Source organism: Prionailurus bengalensis, chromosome B2 (genome assembly GCF_016509475.1).
Source record: "Prionailurus bengalensis isolate Pbe53 chromosome B2, Fcat_Pben_1.1_paternal_pri, whole genome shotgun sequence".
Classification (NCBI taxonomy): domain Eukaryota; kingdom Metazoa; phylum Chordata; class Mammalia; order Carnivora; family Felidae; genus Prionailurus; species Prionailurus bengalensis.
Genome location: NC_057349.1, coordinates 25,516,021 through 25,541,048, shown reverse-complemented (window position 1 = coordinate 25,541,048; position 25,028 = coordinate 25,516,021). Strand labels below are relative to the sequence as shown.

Below are 25,028 nucleotides of genomic sequence, written 5' to 3'. Positions count from 1 at the left end.
GGACAGGACCAGAACCAGGTTGTTCCGCATTCACCTTGGAAATGTTGTTACAAATGGGGCTGAGGACCTCATAATCTCCGAAGTATGTCAGTCAGGAATGTCATGGAAGCAGGAGGGATGAAGAGAAGCTGGTTTGCCATGTGTAAATTTTAACCTCACAGTAAGGTATGTAAGCTTTAAGGGCTAGCTGGAAGCCCAAGAACCATTTAAGACATTATTTCAAGGGAAAAGCTTTCACATGCCAAGCATCTACCATCACTTTGCAAATTGGGGACTGCTCTATATAATATAAATAATTGTGGGATTTTTTGTTTATTTTTCCTATTTTACATGAATTATGACTATAAATCAAGTGAACTTCTTGCTTACTAATAGAGCTTCCAAAGCAGAGGGGAAAAAAATAGAGAAACAGGAAGACACCTCAGACCCCATCTTTTTTTTTTTTTATTTTTTTAATGTTTATTTTATTATTTTTTTTGAGAGAGAGAAACAGAGTGGGAGCAGGAGAGGGAGACACAGAAACCAAAGCAGGCTCCAGGCTCTGAGCTCTCAGCACAGAGCCCGATGTGGGGCTCAAACCCACAAACAGTGAAATCATGACCTGAGCTGAAATCTGAGGCTTAACTGACTGGGCCATCCAGGGCCCCCACCTCAGACCCCATCTAAGGCAAACCACCTCTTCTACAGACAGGGACACTGAGGTCCAGAGAGAGGCATGATTTGTCTCAGTTCTCTGCTTTTCTGACTCACCTCCTGGGATGGTCCCGTTGAAGCAGATTATCCTTGCTATTTGTCTTTCAGGGAATATCTGTCGGCACTTGCTGCCCCTGGTTCAGTGCCCCACCTTAATCGTGCATGGGGAGAAGGATCCTCTGGTCCCACGTTTCCATGCCGACTTCATACACAAACATGTGAGAGGGTCACGGTAAGTCCAGTCTCTGCTTCAGCGCTCTACCTCACCGCCTTAGGAAATGCGTGGAAGAAGCCTTGTAAGGAAAGGAAGCATGAAGATTGGGGTTTTTTAAGGTATTACCCGCCCCCTCATTTTGCCCTTGTCAATAAATAGTACTGCTCTATTTAGGGTTCCAGGGAAACATGGCGCACACGGAGCCCTGATTTGTGGGTAACCAGTACCCAGAGGGAAAGAAATTCTTGGGTGGATTATTTTAATGTTGCTGCAGAGGCATATCTGCTAATAGGTAGTAAGCCCTGTAACTCTGCAGACAGTTTAGATTTGTAGCAATCATTGTTAATTAAAACACTTTTATATATTTGGGAATTTTCAGGTTAGTTTATCATTATAAAGGTACTATCGACCCTAGGGAAACTATATTAATTCCAGAGATGCTGTCATTACTCTGGACATCTTTGGAATTCTTTTGGAATTGGCTTTAGTAATGAGAAAATCCTCCCTCCCTTCCTCTTTGCCTCCTTCCCTCTTTGCCTCCCTCCTCTTCTTTCCCTCCATGAGCCTTGTTTTTTTTTTTTTTTTTTTTAATTTATTTATTTTTGAGAGAGAGACAGCATGAGCAGGGGAGGGGCAGAGACAGAGAAGGAGACACAGAATCTGAAACAGGCTCCAGTCTCTGAGCCATCAGCCCAGAGCCTGACGCGGGGCTCGAACTCAGGAATGGGGAGATCATGACCTAAACTGAAGTCAGACGCCCAACCAACTGAGCCACCCAGGCTCCCCATCCATGAGCAGTTTTCTGATGTCTACTGTGGACCAGCACTGCTTGGCATGGTCCTTGCTGGCCCCTGCCCTGTGTGCACACAACAGCCCATCAGGGAAAGCAGACTCAGAAACAGTTCCACAACTTCTTTTTTTAATTATTAATTTTTTTTGAATTCCAGGATAGTTAAATATTAGTTTCAGATGTACTGATTTAACAGTGCTAAATATTAGTTACAGGTGTACAATATTGTGATTCAACAATTCTACACATTACTCAGTGCTCATTATGACAAGTACTCTTAATCCCGTTCACCTATTTCACCCATTCCCTACCCACCTCCCCTCTGGGAACCATCAGTCTGTTCTCTATACTTAAGAGTCTGTTTCTTGATTTGTCTCTCTGTCTCTCTTTTTCCACTACTCGTTTCTTAAATATCACATATGACTGAAAACATATGGTATTTGTTTTTCTCTGACTGGCTTATTTCACTTGGCATTATACTCTCTAGATCCATCTTACAAATGACAAGATTTTGTTCTTTTTACAACTGAACAATACTCCATTGTGTACATATACCACCTCTTCTTTATCCGTTCACCAGTCGATGGACTCTTGGGTTGCTTCTATAATTTGGCTATTGTAAATAATGCTACTATAAACATATAATGCATGTATCTCTTTGAGTGAGTGTTTTTGTATTCTTTGGGATAAATACCCAGTAGTGTGATTACTAGGGTGGGGTAGTTCCATTTTTCACTTTTTGAGGAAATTCCATACTGTTTTCCAGAGTAGCTGTATCAGTTTGCATTTCCACCAACAGAGCAAGAGAACTCCCCTTTCTCTACATCCTCGCCAACACCTGTTGTTTCTTGAGTTGTTGATTTTAGCCATTCTGACAGGTGTGAAGTGATATCTCCCTGTAATTTTGATTTGCATTTCCCTGATGGTGAGTGATGCATCTTTGCATGTCTGTTGGCCATCTGGATATCTTCTTTGGAGAAATATCTGTTTATGTCTTCTGCCTTATTTTTTAATTGGATTATTTGTTTTTTGGATGCTGAGTTTATAAGTTCTTTACATATTTTGGATACTAACCCTTTATCAGATATATCACTTGCAAATGTCTTCTCTCATTCAGTAGATTGTCTTTTTGTTTTGTTGATCATTTCCTTTGCTGTGCAGAAGCTTTTTAATTTTTTTTTTAACATTTATTATTGAGAGGCAGAGAGACACAGAGTGTGAGCAGGGGAGAGGTAGAGAGAGGGGGAGACACAGAATATGAAGTAGGTTGCAGGTTCTGAGCTGTCAGCACAGAGCCTGACGTGGGGCTGGAACTCATGAACTGTGAGATCATGACCTGAGCCGAAGTCAGTCGCCCAACCAACTGAGCCACCCAGGTGCCCCTGTGCAGAAGCTTTTTATCTAGATGTAGTCCCAATAGTTTATTTTTGCTTTTGTTCCCTTGCCTCAGGAGACATATTAGTAAGAAGTTGCTATGTCCATGTCAGAGAAATTACTGCCTGTGTTTTCTGCTAGGATTTTATAGTTTTAGGCCTCACATTTAGGTCCTTAATCCATTTTGAATTTATCTGTATGTGGTGTAAGCCATCCACCACTACTTCTTTTTTTTTAATGTTTATTTATTTTTAAAAGAGTGAACGTGGGGTAGGGGCAGAGGGAGGGGAACATAGGATCTGAAGTGGGCTCTGCCCTGACAGCAGAGAGCCCAATGTGGGGCTTGAACTCACAAACTGCAAGACCATGACCTGAGCCGAAGTCAGACACTCAGATGGCTGAGCCACCCAGGTGCAACAGCCATCCACTGCTTCTTAATCATATTATTCCATGATACATTTCAACAGATTTCTTAAAGAATATTTAAATGTAGGGGACATGCTTCTTATTCTACAATAATATATAATTATTATAAAACTGTATAATTTTTATATCCATATAGCGTTATGTATTTTAAAGGGCATTTTACATACAATATCTAATAATTCTTCATAACAAACTTATGAAAAAATATTGTCCCCATTTACAGATGAGAAAAATCAAGGCTAAGAGATGTTAAGCAATCTTCTAAGGTTGCATAGCTAGTAAATGACAAATCCTAGATTTTTTTCCCCCTCCTAATATAGCACGTTTCCCCCACAGCACAGCTGCCTCTCATAAACATACTCTTATTTTAATATGATGGTAAGATGCCTGGATTATATACTTGCTGACCTGGTTAATTGTCTTCTAGCTTCAGAAATGACAGGTTTTGCACACTGACGCTCATGGTAAATGCAGTGTGTTCCCTCAGAAAACCAGGTTCAATAAAAGTCAGTCTGCAAGAAAGTTTAATTTAGGAATTCTGTTCTAAACCCATCTCCTAGCAACAGAATACATCAATATGGGAAAAATTTTTTCCCTTCCCGTTCAGATGTTAATTATTTCAGTGGACTATTTTGTGAAAGATCATTTTTTTTAGAGCAGTATTCTTTGGAACAAGTGAGTTGAAGGTGAAGTGTTATTGGCAATGATTGTCTTCAACTGGTTTGCATTTTATACCTCTTACCTTCATCTGCTAAAAGACCCCTTTATGTTGGACATGAATATGAACCCACCTGGAACACAGGTGGTTTATTTTGGACCCCACAAAAGGAAAATGGGTTCTTTGAGCACCAGAGTCCTTTGAGATTCAGCCATTTGACAACAGGGAAGCAGGTTAGAGTGGCAGGTTCCCAGTGAACTTAATATTTCATTATCTTGCTAGGTACATTTATAATTAAATTTAAGGATACAGTCTATCCCTTCAGAGATTATATCAACAGGTATTACATATGAAACAAATGTCTTTCTCTCAGAAGGAGGCCAAATGGAGGGCGCTGGGTGGCTCAGTAGGTTAAGGGTCTGACTTCAGCTCAGATAATGATCTCACAGTTTGTGAGTTCGAGCTCCGCATTGGGCTCTCTGCTGTCAGCAAAGAGCCTGCTTCAGATCCTTTGTACCCCCCCCCCACCTGCTTCCCCCCCAACCCTGCTCTCTTTCTCTCTCTCTCTCTCAAACATAAATAAACATTTAAAAAAAAAAAAAAAGGAGGCCAAAGGAAGGGCAGGGTTGTTCAGCAGGCCTGCTTCCTATGTCAATTTGTCTCTCTTTTTGTGTATGTGTATGTGAGGAACAATGGTAGACTCTCTTGGAAGCGAAAAGGCCTTAAAGATCATTCGGGTTCAGTGGTTTTAAAATTTGTTTTTAGCTGAACCGTTCCTCCTAATAAACTCTGGTGCAGGAGTCCAAGATACAAAACATAAATAAGAGCTATTCTGATAATAGCAGCGATGGGGAGCAGACCTGCCCCTTTGATTCTTCTTGTTCTGCCTCAGCCCCTGTGCATTCCCTGCTCATCCAGCCCTCCCTCCTAGACTGAAAAGCCCTGATGTTGCTCACCACCTCCCTGGCTAGCTAGCTTCTTCTTGGGCATCACCCTCAAGGTCAGCCCTGGCTCACTTTTGGAGGATTTGTGTTGAGCAGAGGTTGGCGTCCATCAGAACCCTTTGGGGTTGCAGTGGATGGGCCCCAGGAGGCAGTGGGGCTGAGCCAGCTCAGAAGAGGATGTAACTACACAGCTGAGTAAGCTACATGTGTGCTTACAGTGTATACTGGTCAGCTGGGGCCGCTGTAACAAGTATCACACTGGGCGGCGTAAACAGTAGAAATCTATTCCGTCAGAGTTCTGGAGGCTGGAAATCTGAGATCAGGGTATCAGCAGGATTGATTTCTTCTTATGCTTCTTTCCTTGGCTTATAGATAGTTCTTCTCCCTGTATCCTTACATGGTCTTCCCTCTGTGTATGTGCCTTCATCTCCTCTTATAAGGATACCAGTCACGTTGGATTGGGGCCCACTCATATGATCTCATTAATCGCCTCTTTAAAGATCTTCTATCCAAATAAGTCACACTTTGAGGTCGTGGGGGTTAGGACTTCAGCATATGGATTCGTAGAGGATGCAGTTCAGGGCATAATCCTATGTTTCTGTGGAGGTGCTCCGATCTTGGGAATGAGAGGACCAGTGGAGACGAGGGTCTAGGTTTCAGACCCAGCTGCAGATGACCAGCACCTTGCCTGGAATCCCCTTCCAGCCCTCAGCCCCTTCTGTGGCCTGGCCAAGTGTGCTCATCCCTCAGGTAGCAACTCAGATGTATCCTCCTCCAATTACTTATCTTTTTGGGATCACCTGGTCCTTTTTAACCGCTGTTAGCATGTAAATTTAATATTCCTCCTGCTGAGCATGTCAGCACCAGTCCCAGGATGTGGTCTAGTGCATTTTAAAGTGCTTAGTACACTTTGAAAGAAAGAGAACATGAGAGGCACACAAGGGCCATTGACTGGTGACTCAGTCCCAAAAAGTGTGGTGCAGAGTCCCAACTGCATATTCTGAGACCAGGGCCAGAGAGCCAGGTCAGGTGGGAAAGAATGATGGGTAAAGTGTGCAAAGAGCTGGGGTTCAATGTCAATGAAAGGGGAGAGGTGGAAAATGGAGTCTTTCCTGGAAAGCAGAACTGGTGTGTTGGAGTCCTGGAACCCTTCATAGCAGTGGTTACATGCCCTGGCAGGGAAGGAGATGGACCCAGGTCTGAGTGCTGGCTCTGTCACTAAGTGTGTGCCCTTCAGCAGTGTGCATCTGTTTCTATACCTCTGTTTCCCTGTGTGTAAGATGGTGATGATACCTGTCATTTGTTTGTACATTTAAGATTTAATAGGAGCTCAGTATGCAGTAGCTGCCACTTCTGTGGGTGGAATGCTGCTGTGGGTTCAGGTGATCAGGGGCCCGAGGAGACAGCTGGGGTGTGGCTTGTGAGTAGGTCAGTGGCAAGCTGCCCTCGACCCGATTTTCAGCACCATTGTCAGTACAGGTGTGTGGGTGTATTAGCGTTCTCCAGAGAAACAGAACCAATAGGATACACATAACACACACACACAGGGGCTCCTGGGTGGCTCAGTTGGTTGGGCGTCTGACTTCAGCTCAGCTCATGATCTCACAGTCCGTGAGTTCAGGCCCCGTGTCAGGCTCTGTGCTGACAGCTCAGAGCCAGGAGCCTGCTTTGGGTTCTGTGTCTCCCCCTCTCTCTCTCTGCCCCTCCCCTGCTCATGCTCTGTCTCTCTCTCTCTCAAAAATAAATAAAAACATTTTAAAAAATTTTAAAAGAAAAAAAAAAACACACAGGTTGATTTACTATATGGAATAGGAATTGGCTCATGAAATTATGGAAGCTGAGAAGTCCAAGATCTTCAGTGGGCAAGCTGGAACATCTAGCAAACTGGAGGCCTGAGAGAGCCAATGGTGTGGTTCCAGTGTGACCGAAGGCCTGAGAACCAGAAAGAGTCAGTGTTTCAGTTTGAGTCCAAAAGCAAGAAAAAGTTGATGTCTCAGTTTGAAGGCAGTCAGGCAGGAAGCATTTCCTCTTATCGGGGGGGGGGGGGGGGGGGGGACCAGCCTTTTTCTTCTATTCAGACCTTCAACTGATTGGATGTGGCCCACCTATATCAGGGAGGACAATCTACTTCACTGAATTCTAATGATTTAACTGTTAATCTCATCCAAAAACACCCTCACAGAAACACCCGGAACAATGTTTGATCAAATATCTGGGCATCCATGGCTCAGTCAAGTTTACACATAAAACCAACCATCACAGTGGGGAGGGCAAAGGTACAGGCATTTTCCACAGAGGTCTTGGCCTGTGGTAGGTTCACTGGAGAATGTGCCAGCAGGCTGGCAGTGAGGGTACATGTGATTAGGTTGTCTAGGCAGTGGGCCAGGTTCTGTCCTCTGACTCATGGAAGGGAAGAAGAGAGGAAGGGACTTCTCTCTGTAGCTTCCTGGGCTCTTCAAGTCTGGCCATCAGAGGTCAGATGGCCCCAGACCTCCAGTGCAGGCCAGGAGGAGATGCACATGAGCGGGGGTGAGATGAATTGACCTAGGTGACAGAGATTGATGCTGAGGACAAAGGTTTGTTTTTAGCTCTGTGGTAAAGTGAGCCAGGTTACTGGGAGTAGGTGGACAGTAAGCAGGGATGGCTGCCTTGGCTTCCACTTCTAGGCCAACCCCAAATTTGTGACAGGGGAGGGGAGATGTGCCCTCCCCTCTAACTGCCCCGGATGACTTTCTCTCTAGCTCTCCCCATCCCTTCCTCCTGCAGGTGCTCCCTCTAGTGCCTCATCTCTAACTGTTTGCTGCTGTGGTTGAAGGGAAAGCAATCAGCTCAAGATCCCACTTAGGGTCAGGTTACAAGATTAACTCCAAACAGGATTAGGCTCATCCTTACAAAGCTGAATCCTTTGCATTGTAGCGAGAGTGGGGTCTCATCCTTTCTAGACAAGACTTACCGTGACATGTTGTAAAATCTCTCCAACTGGAGTGGATTGTGTTAGCCAAATGTAAATAGATTATGCTCCCAAGTCAGAGCATTTCATTAATATGTCATACATAATTAGAACCTTTGTAAGGACTTTTGCACCTTGTAAAGTACAATTCAATAAGAATAAGAAAATAATAGCAAACATTTATTGGTCACTGTGTGCCCAGAGATCCCGTACTATGAGCCTCATATGCATTTTGTCATCAGAATAATCCTATGGGGGTAGATGCTGTTACTCATCCCCCTTTTCCAGATGAGGAATTGTGGTTTCAGGAGATGAAGTAACTTGCTAGTATAGATCCCATGTTGATTAGACTGGACATGTCCTGACCCCATACTGCCCATGCCTTTAACCCTGTGGTATCACCTCCAATAACATGCAGCTATGACCCAGAGAAAGCTCTCAGTCCAGTCAGAAGGCCCCTACTTGGCCCTTGTAATCCCCCAGGTTTGGCAAGGCTTGTGTCTCCACACACGAGTTACAAGCATCCATCTGGTAGACCCCGATAGCCCAGAGGGGTCTGTTCCTAGCTGTGGCATTACTAGAAAAACAGCCTCTGAGGAAGTTTTGTTTCTTTCTAATGCTTGAGACAAGGTTGCATTTGAGAGAAGAAACTTTGCAGCAAGATCTCTACTTCCCCTTTCCCAAACATCTACTTGGGCCTGGCCGCCCCCTGGCTGAGAGGAGAGAGCCTGCTGGGGAAGATGCAGGCTGGGAGGCCATGCTCTACACCCCTGCTTTACCAGCTTGAAGGGAATTATGGCCCATCCATTATCACCCTTTTCGTAGATGGGCTCTCTAAAAGGAACAGAGAAGGCGCCTGGGTGGCTCAGTCGTTTGAGCCTCCGACTTCGGCTCAGGTCATGATCTCGTAGTTTGTGAGTTGGAGACCTGCATCAGGTTCACTGCTGTCAGCACAGAGCCTGCTTCGGATCCTTTGTTCTTCTCTCCCTGTGTCCCCCCCATGCTCACGCTGTCTCTCTCAAAATAAAGAACATAATAAATAGATGGATAGATAGATCGATAGATAGCAAGCAGAGAATAAAGAATTGAAAGGGGATGTTGTTGGCAGCCAGGTTTGGATGGCCTGGGGAGGAATGCCTGAAAGAGAGAAGGCCTCCCGGTGAATCACATTGCTGTCCAGTTTTCATAGGGGAAGAGCTCCAGGTACAAAGAACGACTACTTTGGTTTTTGGTTAAAACAGAAATGCTCAGACTTAACTAACAACTTTATGGGTTCATATATGATGTAGAGGTTTATCATATCCAAAGTGAAGGAAAAAACTATAGCGCATTACTTATTGCCTGTTCCTATCTGTAGCTCTCCGAGCTTAACTTGAAAGCTGTAGAAGGTTAGACTGAGGAAGGAGAGGTAATATAGTGGGGCCAGCGTGTTTCTCCTTCATCACCTCACCTGTGAAGAGCATCCTGGAAGGAGTGTTCTCAAGCAGAGGTAAAACCACCACTGAATTTACACTGTGGGATTAGACACATTTCTGTTGCTGAGAAGATCTAGAGTCACATCTCTTTTTCTAAAGGAGCCAAATGCAGGCAGGAGCCGGCCCCAGCAAGCAGGAGGCCCCTTCATTTCCAGCTGAGCCATGTGTTTGATTGTGGGGGACTTGCTACTAGTTTTCCTGGAAAATGTGGTTGTTTGAAAACACAGAGCATGGGATTAGTTCCTTTTGTTATTTGGGTGAGAAGCTCCCTCAGCAGTACACTGCTACATTGCCTTGACATCTACATATTTATGCCTGTCCAGGTGACTGTTCCCAAAGAGGTACACTTGGTAAGTGTTAAGTGTAGTGAATCCTGTGTCAGACCTAAAGGCCAAGGATATACTAAGGACCTTGAAATGACCTCCCAAATGTATCAAGGAGAAGAGCAATTTTCTTCATAACCCTATCCCTCCACCCACCTATCCACAGTCCAGTGCAGTTCTGAATGTAGATGCCTCAAAACAGGCCTCCACTATTTTTAATGAAGGGAACCTAATTTTTCTTTACCTGAGACCTATAGAGATTACCAATGAATAGTGCAGGAGCACTGAGGCTAAAAAAAGAAGAGATTCACAGTAGGTGTCTCTCCTTCCTTGGGAATCCTGAGAAAATTGTAGCAACAGGGTAGAGCATGTGATAACCAGCTTGACTACCCACGAAGGAAAACGTCCAGCTTTGGCAGGTCGGGGTCCCTCTGTTTCAGAGTTCAGTTAGTATACATTCAGTTTAGCCTAGACGTGTCCTTCTATGACCTTTCAATATCCTTGCAGTTTGTTATTTTCTGCCTTCTAAAAATGGAGACCCTGAACATCCCTGCAAGCCCTTGTTCCTTGTGTAGCACAACTGGGGTTCTGTCTTTGGGGTTGGTGCAGCTTATCCTTTATTTCCTGAACCACATTAAAATTGAATTTGGAGTGTTCTATTAATGGCATTATTAGCTTTCCCCAGGGCCTCAGAAAGATGCCAACAATATATCCTTTTTCAAGTAGATTATCATGTGTATCTACATACACCTACCTCACGCCCAGTGTGGTGGAGTTGCAGGGGGCCCAACATTGTCCAAGGACAGCTCTATTCCCCAGCTCCTTTTCCCTGCAAATCCTCCTTAGTGCCCACTGAAGTTCTTAGAGCTCTCAAACCCCAGTTGCTGAAAGGTCAGAGAATTAGGCAATGTAGTAACTGGCATTTTGCCCCAGTATGACCCTTTTAATGTCCCTATTGTTACTGTATATAAAATAGCTTGAACTTTTGCTTATATCCTAAAAGCTTTGTTTAAAACTTTTATTATTTCTGTGCTTTTATAGCCAATAAGTGCAGAACTCAGAGAAGACTGCTTTTATTAAAGAAATTGCAACCAGCCACATTTGACCAAAAGCTTATTGAAAGAAGTCTCATGAGCACAGTGAGGTTTGCCACAAGACATGTTGTGACAGCTGCAGAACAAAGCGTTGCTGATGCCGCCTCCAGCTGCCCTCACAATCCTAAGGAACACTTAACTTGCCCTTTGTCTGGTGGCTTGTATCCAGACTTAGTCAATCCTCCAAAAATGACTGGGTGATTTTGAGCCTTAAACAACAGGCTGGTGGGGGATATGATTTCTGATTTGGGCTTTCACTGTAGGAAACCCCAAGAAGCTCACCTGTTCCAATCCAGTGGAGTCTGGACATTTCGTATTTTTATCACCTCCTCAACGTTCTCTCTTAACGTCAACCTTATTAAAATGGATTTTTTTTCTCCCTAGGTAACGACCAAATCACATCCCCCACTCTCATCAGATTTAAAGTCAAACTCTTTGTTACAGGATACAGTTCCAAATTCCAGTTGCCATGTGTGTGCTCTGTTAAGTCAACGCCCAAGAAGCTTTCACCCTTAAGTCTATATTCGGGGAAAGTTTGTATTACGTATCTTATGTTTTCTCCCCAATAGTAGTCACGAAAAGAAGGGGAGGTTTTCCACTTCAGATTTTCACGAAATGTTAGAAAGGGTAAGAGTTTGATTAAATTGTGTGCCATTAATCATAAGTGCTTTTTTTTTTTTTTTTAGGTTGCATTTGATGCCAGAAGGCAAACACAACCTGCATCTGCGTTTTGCAAATGAATTCAATAAGTTAGCAGAAGACTTCTTACAATAAAAATGCCCACTGCTGGGAGCTGGGCATTCCTTAGTGTGGGGCTTCAGCCTGTTGCCACCTGTGAAACACACCCGTCACACCTCACCTCACCTGCCTCCCTGTGCTTTCTACTCCCTGCAAAGTACTCTCAGACATGTACAGATAATGACCTATTAAAACGTCTTCTAGGGGCGTCTGGGTGGCTCAGTCGATTAAGTGTGATTCTGGATTTCAGCTCAGGTCACGATCTTGTGGTTCATGAGTTCGAGCCCTGCATCCTGCTCTGGGCTGACAGCTCAGAGCCTGCTTGGGATACTTTCTCTCTGCCCCTCCTCCCCTCATACTCCTTCTAAATAAATGAATAAACACAAACAAACTTAAAGTCTTGTAGCTGTAAAGGCTACAAAAATTAGATCTGATTTTTTAAACATTAAGTTGTGAATTCTACCATTAGTTAAAATAAATTCTGGTTGTGATTTACTTTCTCTCGTATCTTAGGTGAAGCATTTGGAGTATTTATCACTGTTATTTCAGGGTACATTGAATCTTGAATTTATGCTGTACTTTTTATCTGAGAGGTACAAGTTTTCACTGGTCTTTTTACTTGTGTTTATCACATTGTTCAAAGTAGAGAAACACGACCCTCCATACTACATTTTCACAAGGGTTGCTGGAACTACAGCAAGTAAGGGAGGAAGGTTTGCTTTGTCCTTAAATCTCAATTCACTCCTGGACATGTTTACTGGATTCATTTACTTTAATACTTGGGGTCAGTGAAAGTGAAAAATATGTCCTTATATCTGTCTTTATTAAAAGGGCAGAGAAGCCATTAACTTAAAAATACTTAACAAAAATCCAATTTTGTTAAGATGACTAAACCCAGAAGCATTTATTGGAAGGGCACCTGGGTGGCTCAGTCATGAGCTCACTGTTCTGGACGTTGAGCCTGGTGTCCAGTTCTGCACTAACAGTGCAGAGCCTGCTTGGAGTCCTCTCTCCCTCTCCCTCTGCCCCTCCACCACTTGTGTGCACGCTCTCTCTCAAATAAATATTAAAAAAGAAAAAAAAAAAGATAAGATGTAGTGAGTTAAAAACCAAAAAAAGCATTTAGTGGAATAAAAATTACCTGAAATGAAAAAAGAGACCACACAGTTTTAGACACATGCTTTTTTATTAGTATAGATATCTTAGACAATACTGTAATTTTTAGGAGTTCCACATTATTACATCAACAGTGTGAATTTCTGACAGAGGCAAAACTGAGCACCATAGTATACAAATAGAAAGACCATGCTTGATTGAGGACAACAGAAGTTCACTAAAGATGCACGATGTATTTGAGAAGTCCTTAAGCCTCGTCCTCACCCTCCTCCTCCTCGAACTCGCCCTGCTCGTCGGCCGTGGCGTCCTGGTACTGCTGGTACTCGGACACCAGGTCGTTCATGTTGCTCTCGGCCTCGGTGAACTCCATCTCATCCATGCCCTCGCCCGTGTACCAGTGCAGGAAGGCCTTGCGCCGGAACATGGCCGTGAACTGCTCCGAGATGCGCTTGAACAGCTCCTGGATGGCCGTGCTGTTGCCGATGAAGGTGGCCGACATCTTGAGGCCGCGCGGCGGGATGTCGCACACGGCCGTCTTCACGTTGTTGGGGATCCACTCGACGAAGTAGCTGCTGTTCTTGTTCTGCACGTTGAGCATCTGCTCGTCCACCTCCTTCATGGACATGCGGCCGCGGAAGATGGCAGCCACGGTCAGGTAGCGGCCGTGGCGCGGGTCGCACGCGGCCATCATGTTCTTGGAGTCGAACATCTGCTGGGTCAGCTCGGGCACCGTCAGCGCGCGGTACTGCTGGCTGCCCCGGCTGGTGAGCGGCGCGAAGCCGGGCATGAAGAAGTGCAGGCGCGGGAAGGGCACCATGTTCACGGCCAGCTTGCGCAGGTCGGCGTTCAGCTGGCCCGGGAAGCGCAGGCAGGTGGTCACCCCGCTCATGGTGGCCGACACCAGGTGGTTGAGGTCGCCGTACGTGGGAGTGGTCAGTTTCAGAGTACGGAAGCAGATGTCGTACAGCGCCTCGTTGTCAATGGAGTAGGTTTCATCTGTGTTCTCCACTAGCTGGTGCACCGACAGGGTGGCGTTGTAGGGCTCGACCACCGTGTCTGACACCTTGGGCGAGGGCATGACGCTGAAGGTGTTCATGATGCGGTCGGGGTACTCCTCCCGGATCTTGCTGATGAGCAGGGTGCCCATCCCAGACCCTGTGCCGCCCCCCAGCGAGTGGGTCAGCTGGAAGCCCTGCAGACAGTCACAGCTTTCTGATTCCTTCCTCACCACGTCCAGGACCGAGTCGACCAGCTCGGCTCCCTCTGTGTAGTGGCCCTTTGCCCAGTTGTTTCCAGCACCGCTCTGGCCTGCCAGAGGGAAAGGAGAATATTAGACACTAAAACATAAGGAAATCTGAATTCTTTCATTTTGACTATAGACTAATCTTGGAATTGCAGATTCTTTTTTAGATATGGTTTCTTACAGAAAATTTTCTATACATCCATGATCTTCAAAAACACTGGAGATCATAAGCAAGTTTATTCATATGGAGTTATCAACTGACCAAGAAGACAGTTTAACAAAACCCAACTGGTTTTAAAATTAGGAACAGGAAGCTTCTGTGAATAGGTTTAATAAACAGGCAAGGGCAAGGGTACAATATGATCCAAAAAGAAGATGGGCTCCAAGCTGCTGTCTCCACTTCTGGTCACAACCTGTGCCTTTGGCCTTTGGCTTCCTGAAGTGGTTACCTGCTGTCTCGGGCCCTCTGACATTACCGGCAGCCTGTTAACCTTCCTGTTGGAAGGTTCATCACTGCTCAGTGTTCTTTACTGCCACGGGCTGCTCTGTAGTAGGAGCACCATAGAAGCCCTCTGCAGGCTGGCAGCTCTTTGAGCTGCCCAGAGAGGGGCCAGAGAAGTGGCCAGGACCCAAGGCTGTCCATGGACACACAATCTCCACCTTAGCATTCAGCACCAAGAACGATGATTTCCACAGTGTTGAGAAAGGAGACTCACTGAGCCATTTGCCATGGATCAGGACTACATACCGAACACGAAGTTGTCTGGCCTGAAGATCTGGCCAAATGGTCCAGACCTGACCGAGTCCATGGTGCCTGGCTCCAGATCCACCAGGATGGCCCGAGGTACATATTTGTTACCTGTGGGGAACAGAGCCAGACTTAGACCTGCAGTGGGCAAGGGAATCACAGGCAAGACTGTGCTCTGTGTGCCTTTCACGGCAGAATCATTAGAGAAAATTCTAGCATCTGAGGCAAAAGTGAGCAGAGGTGCTTTTCTGCTTTAAAAGAGATGATGGCATGCTTAGTCATGGCAAACATGCAGGAGTCGTAAGGAACTATAAAGTGTATTTTTGCCAGTTGACATTTAAAATGAATGCAAGAAGCATGTCTTTGGCATTTGTATGTTCCTAGCACATTCCGTCTGCCACGGTATGCAAAGCAAGGTTGACTGGGCAAAAAAACAAAACCAAACAAAAAACACTGAAATAATCACCAGCAGCTTCGTTGTAGTACACATTGATTCTCTCCAGCTGCAAGTCACTGTCTCCATGGTAACTGCCAGTGGGGTCGATCCCATGCTCATCACTGATGACCTCCCAAAACTGGGGAGAAAAAAAAAAAACCACATGATGGCCTAGCATCCTAAATATCAAGAAGGATGGCCCTTTTCTCCCTGTCATGTCCTTGGAACAGTGGCCATTGTGGTCAGACAGTGGAGGAGTCCTATAGGCACAAGCCCCTGTTCCTCCAGCAGCTGCTGCAGAGGGGCTTGGAAATCTGCAGAGCATCGGCCATATTATGGCAACAGACTGCAAAGCCGCGAAGGGCACTGAACCAGGAGGGTGAGCCCAGCAGATCTAGGGAAAGCTATGGATGCTGGGGAGGCCATCACCCCCAGGCAGGGCAGAATGTCACAGCATCCCAGCTGATGGACGGGTCCTGCCAGCCAGGACCAAGGACCACTTGGACCCCGCCCTGAGAGACTGCCTCCAGGGATCAATGTCTCCTGGCGCAAGCCCCACCCAGCCCTCCAGGCAGCACAGTTTTCTACCACTGACATCCTGTGGCCTGTCGCCCCTGCCCCCAGCAGGGGATGGTTGGGGAAGGGCAGGCAGGAGGAATCTGGGAGCCCGATTGGGGACAGTGGCCAGAGCAGGGCACGCTGAGGGCACAGGCTCCATTGTGAATTTGCAGCAGGAAAGGGGGCGGGGAGGTTGGGGTGGGCAATATGGCGGTTCTGAAAGAGACCACGTCCTTGTCCAGGCGCCCGCCCACACCCTTGCACCACGCTGGCTCCTGCCTTGCCCACTGCGGTGGGAAGTCCCAGCCCCAGGACGGTCACCTGCCGCCTCCCAGACAGGAAGTCAGACTCTGACATTATGTATCATCACGTCCAGATGGTGCTCATATTAGGGAAATTATCTAACATCCTCGTCTTTGTAACCCGACAAGAAGTCTCTCTAGCTTGTCACCCCAATGACATTGCATTTTTTTCATTCAAACTATAGAGGAAAATAAAATTGAATTCCACATGAGGCCACTGGATTAATAAGACCTCTGCCCCTACCCAAATTTCAGAGAGTAATACATCCAGGGTAATGTCGACTACGTCTGGCAGAAGGGCCGTGTCCGAGGAAATTTCAAAAGGCCTTGATTAAAGGCACACACAACTGCGTCGCCGCGCGCATCGTGGCAGGTTGTGTGGCTTCCTGGGCCCCACCCGGCGGCCGCGCCGAGAATGCGCCACCGGGCCGGCGGGCTACCGCCGCCTCCCCCCGGCCCCTGCCCTGCACCCTGGGGTCCCGCCGCCCCTGACCCGGGTCCGCACCCTCGGGGCCTGCCGCCCCCTGCCCAGCCCCTGCCGGGCGGTGCGCCCACCTTGGCGCCGATCTGGTTGCCGCACTGGCCCGCCTGGATGTGCACGATCTCGCGCATGGTGCCGGCTGCGGAGAGGGTGGAGGCGCTGGCCCTCGGAGCTGTGCACGGCGCGACCGGCGGACTCCGCAGCAGAGACTAGTCGCCGCCCCCCAGCCCAGCCTTTTATACGGGGGGACTGGTCCCCTCCCCGGTCTGGCCTGCGATGACGTAATGGAGGGCGGGGCTGGGGGCGGTGCCGCGGGGACTGCGGCACCGCGAGGGGGAGCTGGGGCGCGGTGCGAGGTGCGGGGGCGCTCCGGCCTGACTGCTGACTGCAGGGAGGGCGCCCGGCACCTTCGTCCGGCGGCCAAGGGCGGTGTCGCGGCATCGGGCCCAGCCAGCCGCGGTCGGCTCGATCCACGGACGCTGCCCCACCCTTGAACTGGGTCCTTCAGTAAACTGCATCCACACCCACCTTTCCACTCTGGATACCCGAGAGGGGCTGGAAACCTGGGTCGCGGAACCAGGGGGAGGGGCTGCCTCCAAAAGGGGTCCTCGCCTCCTCGGAAGGGCGAGAGGCAGCGAGTACCCTTTGGAGCAGGGAGACTAGGAGTGATAGTGGGCTCTCGGTCTGTTCGCTAAGCTTTCCTGCCTGCCTGTCTAGGCAGGGTCCCCGAGTCCTGGCCGCATTCTCTTTCTATTTAGGGTGGGAATTCGCAGCTAGTCTAAACGAGGGGAGGGGGCGCAGGGTGGGGAAGAGTGAGGGGTTTCTCGGTGAGAGCAGATGGGAACTGTGTTCAAGGAAACCAAGGATGGCAGGGTGGCATTTTCCTTCCACTTGTGAGGAAGGTGGTTGGTTTGAGAGGGTGCTGGATTTGTCTCAGTCTGCTTTGGGTCTTCTTCATAAAAACCACTTAAATGTGGAAAATTCTGCGTGCGAGAGTGTGTGTCAGAGAGGATATTCTAGCCACACATCAGCCCAGGTATGTGTGCCTTGCATTCAGTATGTCACCTGGAGCTCACCGCAGCCTTATAGAGCTGCCCAGTCTGGTTCAAAGGCCACCAGCCACGTGTGACTACTAAACACTTGAAATGTAGGTAGTCTAAATTGAGATGTGCTTTAAGTGTAAGTATTCACTGGATTTCGTGGACTGGGCACGTTAATAGGCTGTAAAATATTCCATTACTACTTTTGTATATTGATTACATATCAAAATAATATTGTGGATCTATTTTTAAAATTAATTTCACTCATTTTTCTTTACCTTTTTAAATGACTGCTGCACTAGTAGTGACTACTGGAAAAATTTGTTACCTTTGTGACTCATGTGGTATTTCTATTGAACAGCCCTGTTCTAGAGTAAATGTAATGACTCTCCCAATTTCGCAGCTCGGAGAAGGAGGCTCAAAGAGCTGACTAGCTACAAAGCTAGTAAGTGAGGACATCTAGATTCCTTCTACAAAGACAAAGCCCAGGTGAGTTTTAAAGGCTTGGTCAGGTTGACGTAACACCCAATCTTAATTATTCTCAAAGATGATCCTGAACATTGGGCTAGGTGAGCAGGGATCTGGGGACTGTTTTTGTTTCCCTGCACATACTCCTTTTCCTCTCTGGGGCCAGTTTCTCCAACTATAAAATGGTGATAATTATAGGTGCCCTGCAGCCAGCTTTGTGAGTAGGAAATGAGAAGCTCTATATGAAAGCAAGTCAAGTTTATGGAGCAAAACTGCCCCCCCCCATAAAACCAAGCTGATGCTGTCGTTATAAGTAGGAAGCCTGCTTGCCATGTTAATAGTGGGCATATATCAGAGGCGGGCAGTGCCATGGCTTCATCACACCTGCTTTAAGAAGCCAGTCCTTTGGGGTCCTCTCAGAACCAGTCAGGTGCCTGATGCCCTGTCTCAGAAAGGGATGGGTTTCCTAGGCTCTCTCCTCCCCTCCCTCCCCTTGCAGATGGGCCCCCAGTACACAGTCCATCCCACTGATGCTGTTCCCAGGTTCCTAAGGCCTGGCCTCCTACCTTCTCCCCATGTCTGCCTTCAACTAGGACATCTTGGACTCTTCATGACCAGCCAAGCTTGGTCCCCTCCAGAGAATGGCCCTGCCCCAGGTAACTTCACCAATAGCACAGTGCCACAAAGATTTTCTGGAGATAATTGCCTCTGGCCTTGTTGTTGCCTTCAAGATGAGGACTTGGGGCCAAATAGCAGAAGATGTGACCTGATAGGGACCTTACTGGGGACATGGGACCCTGACAGGGGTGCTTTTCCCTACCTGTGGAGGGCTAGATCACCCTCACGGTTGGTGCCCCCTCTGCTTTGTTTTGGTTGGGTCCTTAAGCACATCACCTACCTTCTCTGAGCCTCTGTTACCATATCCGAAACATGGAAATCTGTTTTTGTTATGTTGTGTATGTGAGACACAATGTGAGCTGGACGTTTAGTGAACATGCAGTCAATAAATAAATGACAACATTGATTACACCAGGCCCAGGCACATGAGGACTGCCCGTGGATTACTGGCAACAAATGTCCTTGGCCGAGGCTCCCTCCTCCCGCCACCCAGTCTGCACCCAGCCTGCTTTCTCCTCTGCTCACTCCTCCCCCAGTCCCCGCCCCTGTTGTCTGTTGGAATATAATCAAAGAAGCACACAGGCAGATTTTTAAATAATGCCTGCCCAGCCTCAGGTGACTCATCCGATGGCTGTGAGCTCCAACTCTCCTCCATGTGGGCGTCGCCGGCACCACCACATTGTCACACAGCAAAGCTATGCTGCACAGCACCCATGCAGATGATAACAGGGGAAACAAGGCCCACTGATCCTCCCCTTCCCTGGAATAGGCTTTTGGCAAGCTTTGGGGAAAGGTGGCTTTCTCCCCTACGCTCCTGTATAAAAAGGAGCAGATCTTCTGGCTGTTGGGCAGGGTGGTGGGGGAGGAGAGCCAGCATCCTCCTGCCACCTGTCATTTCCTGCTTTGGACTTGATGTCACTGTCGAGTGTTTGAGCCATCCCTGCCCTGAAGGCACTTTGGGGTGATGATGACAAAATTCAGACTGGAAAGGAAAGGAGTGAATTCCCAGTAGAAGGCTGGGCCGGGCCTGCATTTTACAGAGGGACTCAGGATCTCATGTTTCGCTCTGCTGGGCTGTTCTTATTTCCTGCCTTCCATGAGAGGAGTCTTGTGAAAGCACCCTGGAGATGTAGGATGATGATGAACATTGCTCTCAGTGGATGCCATCTCTAACGCGACGCATGTGATCTGGTTGAGAGAGATTTAATTGGGATTCTGAAATTTTGAGCATCAGTAGAATAATGAAAACCCAAGAGCCATTCCAGCAGTAAAGTTGTATGAATTATTCGGGAACAGTCTCACAGTGTATTTGTTTGTGTCCTCAGAGGAGGTCCAGGGGACAAAGCACTTCCACTTCTCTTTCCTGTGAAACTCGTCTAAAATAGCCTTGCCTGCTATATGTGTGCTGTGAGCACACATCTTCACGCTTTTGAATAAAAGCATTTCTTTATGAAGATGGAGGAAATTTACTTAAAGCACCTAAAGTGCTTCCTCTTTATAAAGACCACCTAGGTGTCAGTTGATCATCCTACTCTTGATTTTAGCTCAGGACATGATCCCAGGGTTGTGGGGTCCAGCTCCGCACCTAGTGTGGAGCCCACTTAAGATTCTCTCTCTCCCCCTGCCCCTCTCCCCTGCTCGTGCTCTCTCTCTCTAAAATAAAAATAAATAGGGGCACCTGGGTGTCTCAGTCGGTTAAGCGTCTGACTCTTGGTTTCCTCTCAGGTTATGATCTCACGGTTTGTGAGTTCGAGCCCCGTATCAGGCACCGCTCTGATAGCATGGAGCCTGCTTGGGATTCTCTCTCTCTCCCTCTGTCTCGTCCCTCCCCTGGTCACTCTCTCTCTCAAAATAAATAAATTTTTTAAAATTAGTAAAATAAAAATAAATAAAATAAATAAAAATAAAAAATTAAAAGACTGCTTAAAGTATAAATAGTCTGAGCCCCAATTTAACTTACTTTGAAAATGTCATTTCCACCATGTTATAGTTTATAAATGTTTGCACCAGATAATAATAATTTGGAGTAAATATATGGCAATGTTTTTTAGCCCCTTCTAGAATGTTTCATTCCCAGTATGTGTTACTTTTACTAGAATTGTCAATCTGGACCTTTCAAAATAGAAAACAACAAATAGGTGTGTGTATGTATGTGTGTGTGTGTGTGTGTGTGTATAATATACACATACATTATATACACATATATATTTTATTATGGTAAGAAAACTTATTTTACATATTCATATTTTCTGACTACAAAATTAGAAATTTTAGAAAATACTAAAGAACATTGAGTGTCTTTCTACCCTTCTCTGTATGTGCTTTTCTTCTTCCTTTTCCTGGTAATTTGGGTGTTTCTGTTTGTTCTTTTTTAACATCATTTCAGTTACGTTCACCTTGGACATTAGAAATGAAGGAATACTATATTTTTTTATGCCATGACCTAAATCACAGTCTTACAAATTCTCAAACATATGTAACCTTCTCCCAACTGTTACCATTTTCCCCATAATCTAGAGCATCTGGAACATGCCAGACTCTCCAAACAAACTCTGCTTCACACACCCAGGGCTGTTCACATGACTGGAATGAATTTCCCCCCATTCAGCCCACTCCCACATTGCCTGGATGGAATTAAGAGCACAGGCCCTGGATGGAGTGGGTGCAAATCCTTACTCTAACACTCATTAGCTGTGTGACTGAGAGAAAGTTACTTAACCTCTCTGTGCTTCAATTGCTTCATCAGTAAAGTGGTAATCATAATAGCACCTACTTCTTAGAGTTGCTACAAGGACCAAATGAATTAATATGTGAAAGCAATTAGAATACCACCTGCCCCATAGTAAGTGTTATATAAATATTAGCTATTATAATTGGTATTATTTCCTTCCTTCCCTCTTTCCTTCCTTCCAGGGAGCGCCTGTCCATAAATCAGGGCTCACCTCCAATGTCACTTTTTCTGTGATGCTCCTTCTTTTGTACCTCATAATATTGTGTACACACCTTCATGTTATCATCTTGACCATTAATCCCTGAGATGAATTACAGCAAGGAAAAGTACTATTGCAGAAATAAACACACAGAAGAACTGGGCAAGCAGTGAGCTGAGGCACCATTTGAATGCTGTTTCCCCTCCCAAACCCCAAGGGCCTACAGGTCAACGGGTGTTACCACACCATGCAGGAAGCTCTGAGCCTGAGCACCCCCACAGGACACTACCAGCTCCTAGAGGAGGCGTGGAACACAAGAGAACCTATTCTCATCATTTCCAACTTTCTGGCTCCCTCGCCACCTGTTTTCTGTATACAGGCTTTTTTTCACACCAAAATCTGAGTTGCAAAGAATCTGGGCGAGGCCAGCCATGCTGACTCCCATGGGGCCAAGCCGGGTACACAAAAGGTGCTGGTCATTTTCTTGGAAGCTCCAGGGCTCAAGTTGTGTTCTGTTTCACCATCAAGGCAAATGGTGATTATGGAAAGGTTGACATCAGCATTTTCCTCCCTGTGGTGAGAAAGCCATTAAGTTGTGCAGAGCCTAATAACTCTGCCTTCTGCTGAAAGCGTGCTAGGGAGAGGCTTCCAGAGCTCATAGGCGGGGAGTGCCAGGAGCTGTTGCCCTGGTGTCCTTGGCCCAGTGGCTGCAGCTCTGGCCGGGCTTTGCCGTCCTGGAAGGTGTTCCAGGCCTTCTCAGTGCCTCAACGCAAACTGCCAGTGTTTTAGCTCATAATGTAGGAATCACCCCCTCTCTGCCCACCACCAACATGGGCTGTACAGCTGTCTCAAGAATGGTCTTTGGGGGTGCTTGGGTGGTTCAGTCGTTTGAGTGTCTGACTCTTGATTTTGGCTCAGGGTATGATCCCAGGGTCATGAGATCGAATCCCACACAGGGCTCTGTGCTGGGCATGGAGCCTGCTTGGGATTCTCTCTCTCCCTTTCTCTGCCCCTCCCCCACTCTCTCTCAAAAAGATAAATAAATAAAACATTTATATATAAAATAAAACACTTCTAAAGAATGGTCTTTGCAAGCAACCGCCACCACTCAGAAAACACCTAGGGGGAGAATGCACTCAAAATACAAAGTGCCTTTTGTTTTTAATTACAATATTGAGGTACATTTTTTAAAAGCTTTATTGGACCTAGCGCATTTAAGTTACAGAATAGTATAGTCGCGCGGGGCCTCCTCCATCGTACAGCCAGGAGTCTTCAGAGAAAACTCTAAACTGTCTCTCATCATGATTTCCCAACTAATTCCCAGAAATACTTGCTATGACTGAGTAGAAATACTACTACTTTTTTGTAATCAGTTTTGTTTTGTTTTATTTTTACTGGAAGCCTGTATGTCCCACTCCCCATCTACCCTCTGACAACTATCAGTTTGTTCTCTGTATTTATAGGTCTGATTCCGCTTTTCATTTATTTGTCTTTTAGATTCTCCATATGAGTGAAATCATGTGGTATTTGTCTTTTTAGTCTGACTTATTTCACTCAGCACAATACCATCTAGGTCCATCCATGTTGTCACAAATTACATGAACTCATCCTTTTTATGGCTGCATAATATTCGTGTGTGTGTGTGTGTGTGTACCACACCTTCCTTATTCATTCACCTATGGATGGACACGGGGTTACTTCCATATCTTGGCTATAGTAGATAATACTGCAATAAACATAAGGGTGCATATATCTTTTAGAATCAGTATTTTCATTTTCTTTGAGTAAATACCTGGTAGTGGAATTATTGAATCATACAGTATTTCTATTTTTAATTTTTTGAGTATCCTTCATACTATTTTCCACAGTGGCTGCACCAATTTACATTCCCACCAACAATGCACAAGGGTTCCTTTTTCTCCACATATTTGCAAACATTTATTATTTCTTATCTTGTTGATTTTAGCCATTCTGACAGGTATAAGGTGATATCTCATTGTGGTTTTGATTCGCATTTCCCTGATGATGAGTGATGCTCATCTTTTCATGTACCTGTTGTCCATTTGTATGTCTTCTTTAGGAAAATGTCTATTCAAGTCCTCTGTCCATATTTTAATTGGATTGTTTGTTTGTTTGTGGTTTGTTTTTATTTTTTGGTGTTGAGTTGTGTAAGTCCTTTATACATTGTGGGTATTAACCCCTTATCAGATATATAATTTGCAAATATCTTCTGCCATTGAGTAGGTTGTCTTTTAGTTGATGATTTCCTTCACTGTGTAGAAGCTTTTCATTTTGATGAAGTCCCAATAATTTATTTTTGCTTTTGTTGCCCTTGCTTTAGGAGACAGTTCTAGAAAAACGTTGCTACAGCTGATGTCAGAGAAATTACTGCCTGTGTTCTCTTCTAGGAATTCTATGGTTTCAGGTCTCACATTTAGGTCTTTAATCCATTTTGAATTTATTTTTGTGTATGAAAGAAAATGGTCCAGTTTCATTCTTTTGCATGTAGCTGACCAATTTTCCCAATACCATTTATTGTCATGCTACAGGACTATACTGTCTTCGCCACTGTATAGTCCTGTAATCAGTTATTCTTTATGCCTAATTGTCATGTAGTACAAAAATAGTAATAGGCAGCATTTCAAATATGTGGTAGATGAAAGTTGTTAAATTTATTATTTAACTATACCAAATTTTGTTGAACACTCATAGTCTGATGCTTGTGTAACATGCTACCAATAGTCTTTTGTTTTTCTTAATTATGAGGAATACTTGTTATTTCCACTCTTTTAATATTACCAGTAAAGCCAATTTTGCCCATTTTACAAGTTTACCACAATAAGTATAGCACTTACTAGTTTTCAAGACCTAAGAAAATGTTTGAGATGGGGTGGGGAGGAAAACTCCAAAATATAAAAAGAATACTACAATAGTAATATTCATAAATGTTTAATTGCATACCTACCAAACATAGCAGTCAATTAGTCACATGTAACTTAACTTTTATATCATAACATAAAAATATTACAATTAGTGTAAACATGAAATAATTAGATTCTTTTGATAACCAGAAGAAAGAAGGAGGTATGGGGACAAATATGTTGGGAAAGGCATCCTCTGAGAGAGATTTAACAAGAGCTGAGAATGTTGAAAGAGGAAAGGGAGGGGCACATTGTGTGCGCAACTACCTTGGTGAAAATGAAAGGGGAGAAGAGGTCTTGGACCAGTCATTTCCCCTCACTGGCCAGCAGGGGGTGCACTGGCCAAGCACAGCTTTGTTGCTCTGTGTGTGTTGGGGGACTAGGGGAGGGTTAGGCCTTTGGGTGAGTTTTAGGATAGAGGAGCAATGTGCAACCAGACATAACTATGTACTGGGTGTTTCAGAGTCAAATTTCTGTTAACTCAGGGA

General features: G+C 45.7%; 2 protein-coding genes across 4 annotated transcripts in view; one reads left to right on the top strand and one right to left on the bottom strand.

Annotated features, from left to right (window-relative positions):
* BPHL (biphenyl hydrolase like) overlaps nucleotides 1-12,174 on the top strand; it is a 38,332-nt gene extending 26,158 nt beyond the window's left edge. For 2 of the 3 annotated variants that reach the window (XM_043590933.1, XM_043590935.1), the window contains exons 6-7: nucleotides 802-925; nucleotides 11,628-12,174. In XM_043590933.1, coding sequence (XP_043446868.1) covers nucleotides 802-925; nucleotides 11,628-11,715 — 212 coding nt within the window. In that variant the 3' untranslated portion in view covers nucleotides 11,716-12,174. The remainder of the gene's footprint in view (nucleotides 1-801; nucleotides 926-11,627) is intronic. The other variant, XM_043590934.1, reaches the window with a different exon arrangement.
* A 672-nt stretch (nucleotides 12,175-12,846) lies between these two features.
* Nucleotides 12,847-16,816, bottom strand: LOC122489290 (tubulin beta-2A chain). Its single transcript, XM_043590931.1, has 4 exons — nucleotides 16,638-16,816; nucleotides 15,253-15,361; nucleotides 14,787-14,897; nucleotides 12,847-14,103 (listed from the first exon to the last, which is right to left on the bottom strand). The coding sequence occupies exons 1-4, from the start codon at nucleotides 16,692-16,694 to the stop codon at nucleotides 13,043-13,045; spliced, it is 1,338 nt and encodes a 445-aa protein (XP_043446866.1). The 5' UTR covers nucleotides 16,695-16,816; the 3' UTR covers nucleotides 12,847-13,042.
* Nucleotides 16,817-25,028: the final 8,212 nt, after the last annotated feature.

Excerpts from the sequence above, each read along its gene's own strand:
- LOC122489290 (XM_043590931.1), bottom strand. The coding sequence starts at position 16,694 with ATGCGCGAGATCGTGCACATCCAGGCGGGCCAGTGCGGCAACCAGATC. Across the intron at positions 15,362-16,637 it reads GCAACCAGATCGGCGCCAAG|TTTTGGGAGGTCATCAGTGA; the intron begins GTGGGCGCACCG and ends TTTTCTCCCCAG. Across the intron at positions 14,104-14,786 it reads GCCAGACAACTTCGTGTTCG|GCCAGAGCGGTGCTGGAAAC; the intron begins GTATGTAGTCCT and ends TCCCTCTGGCAG.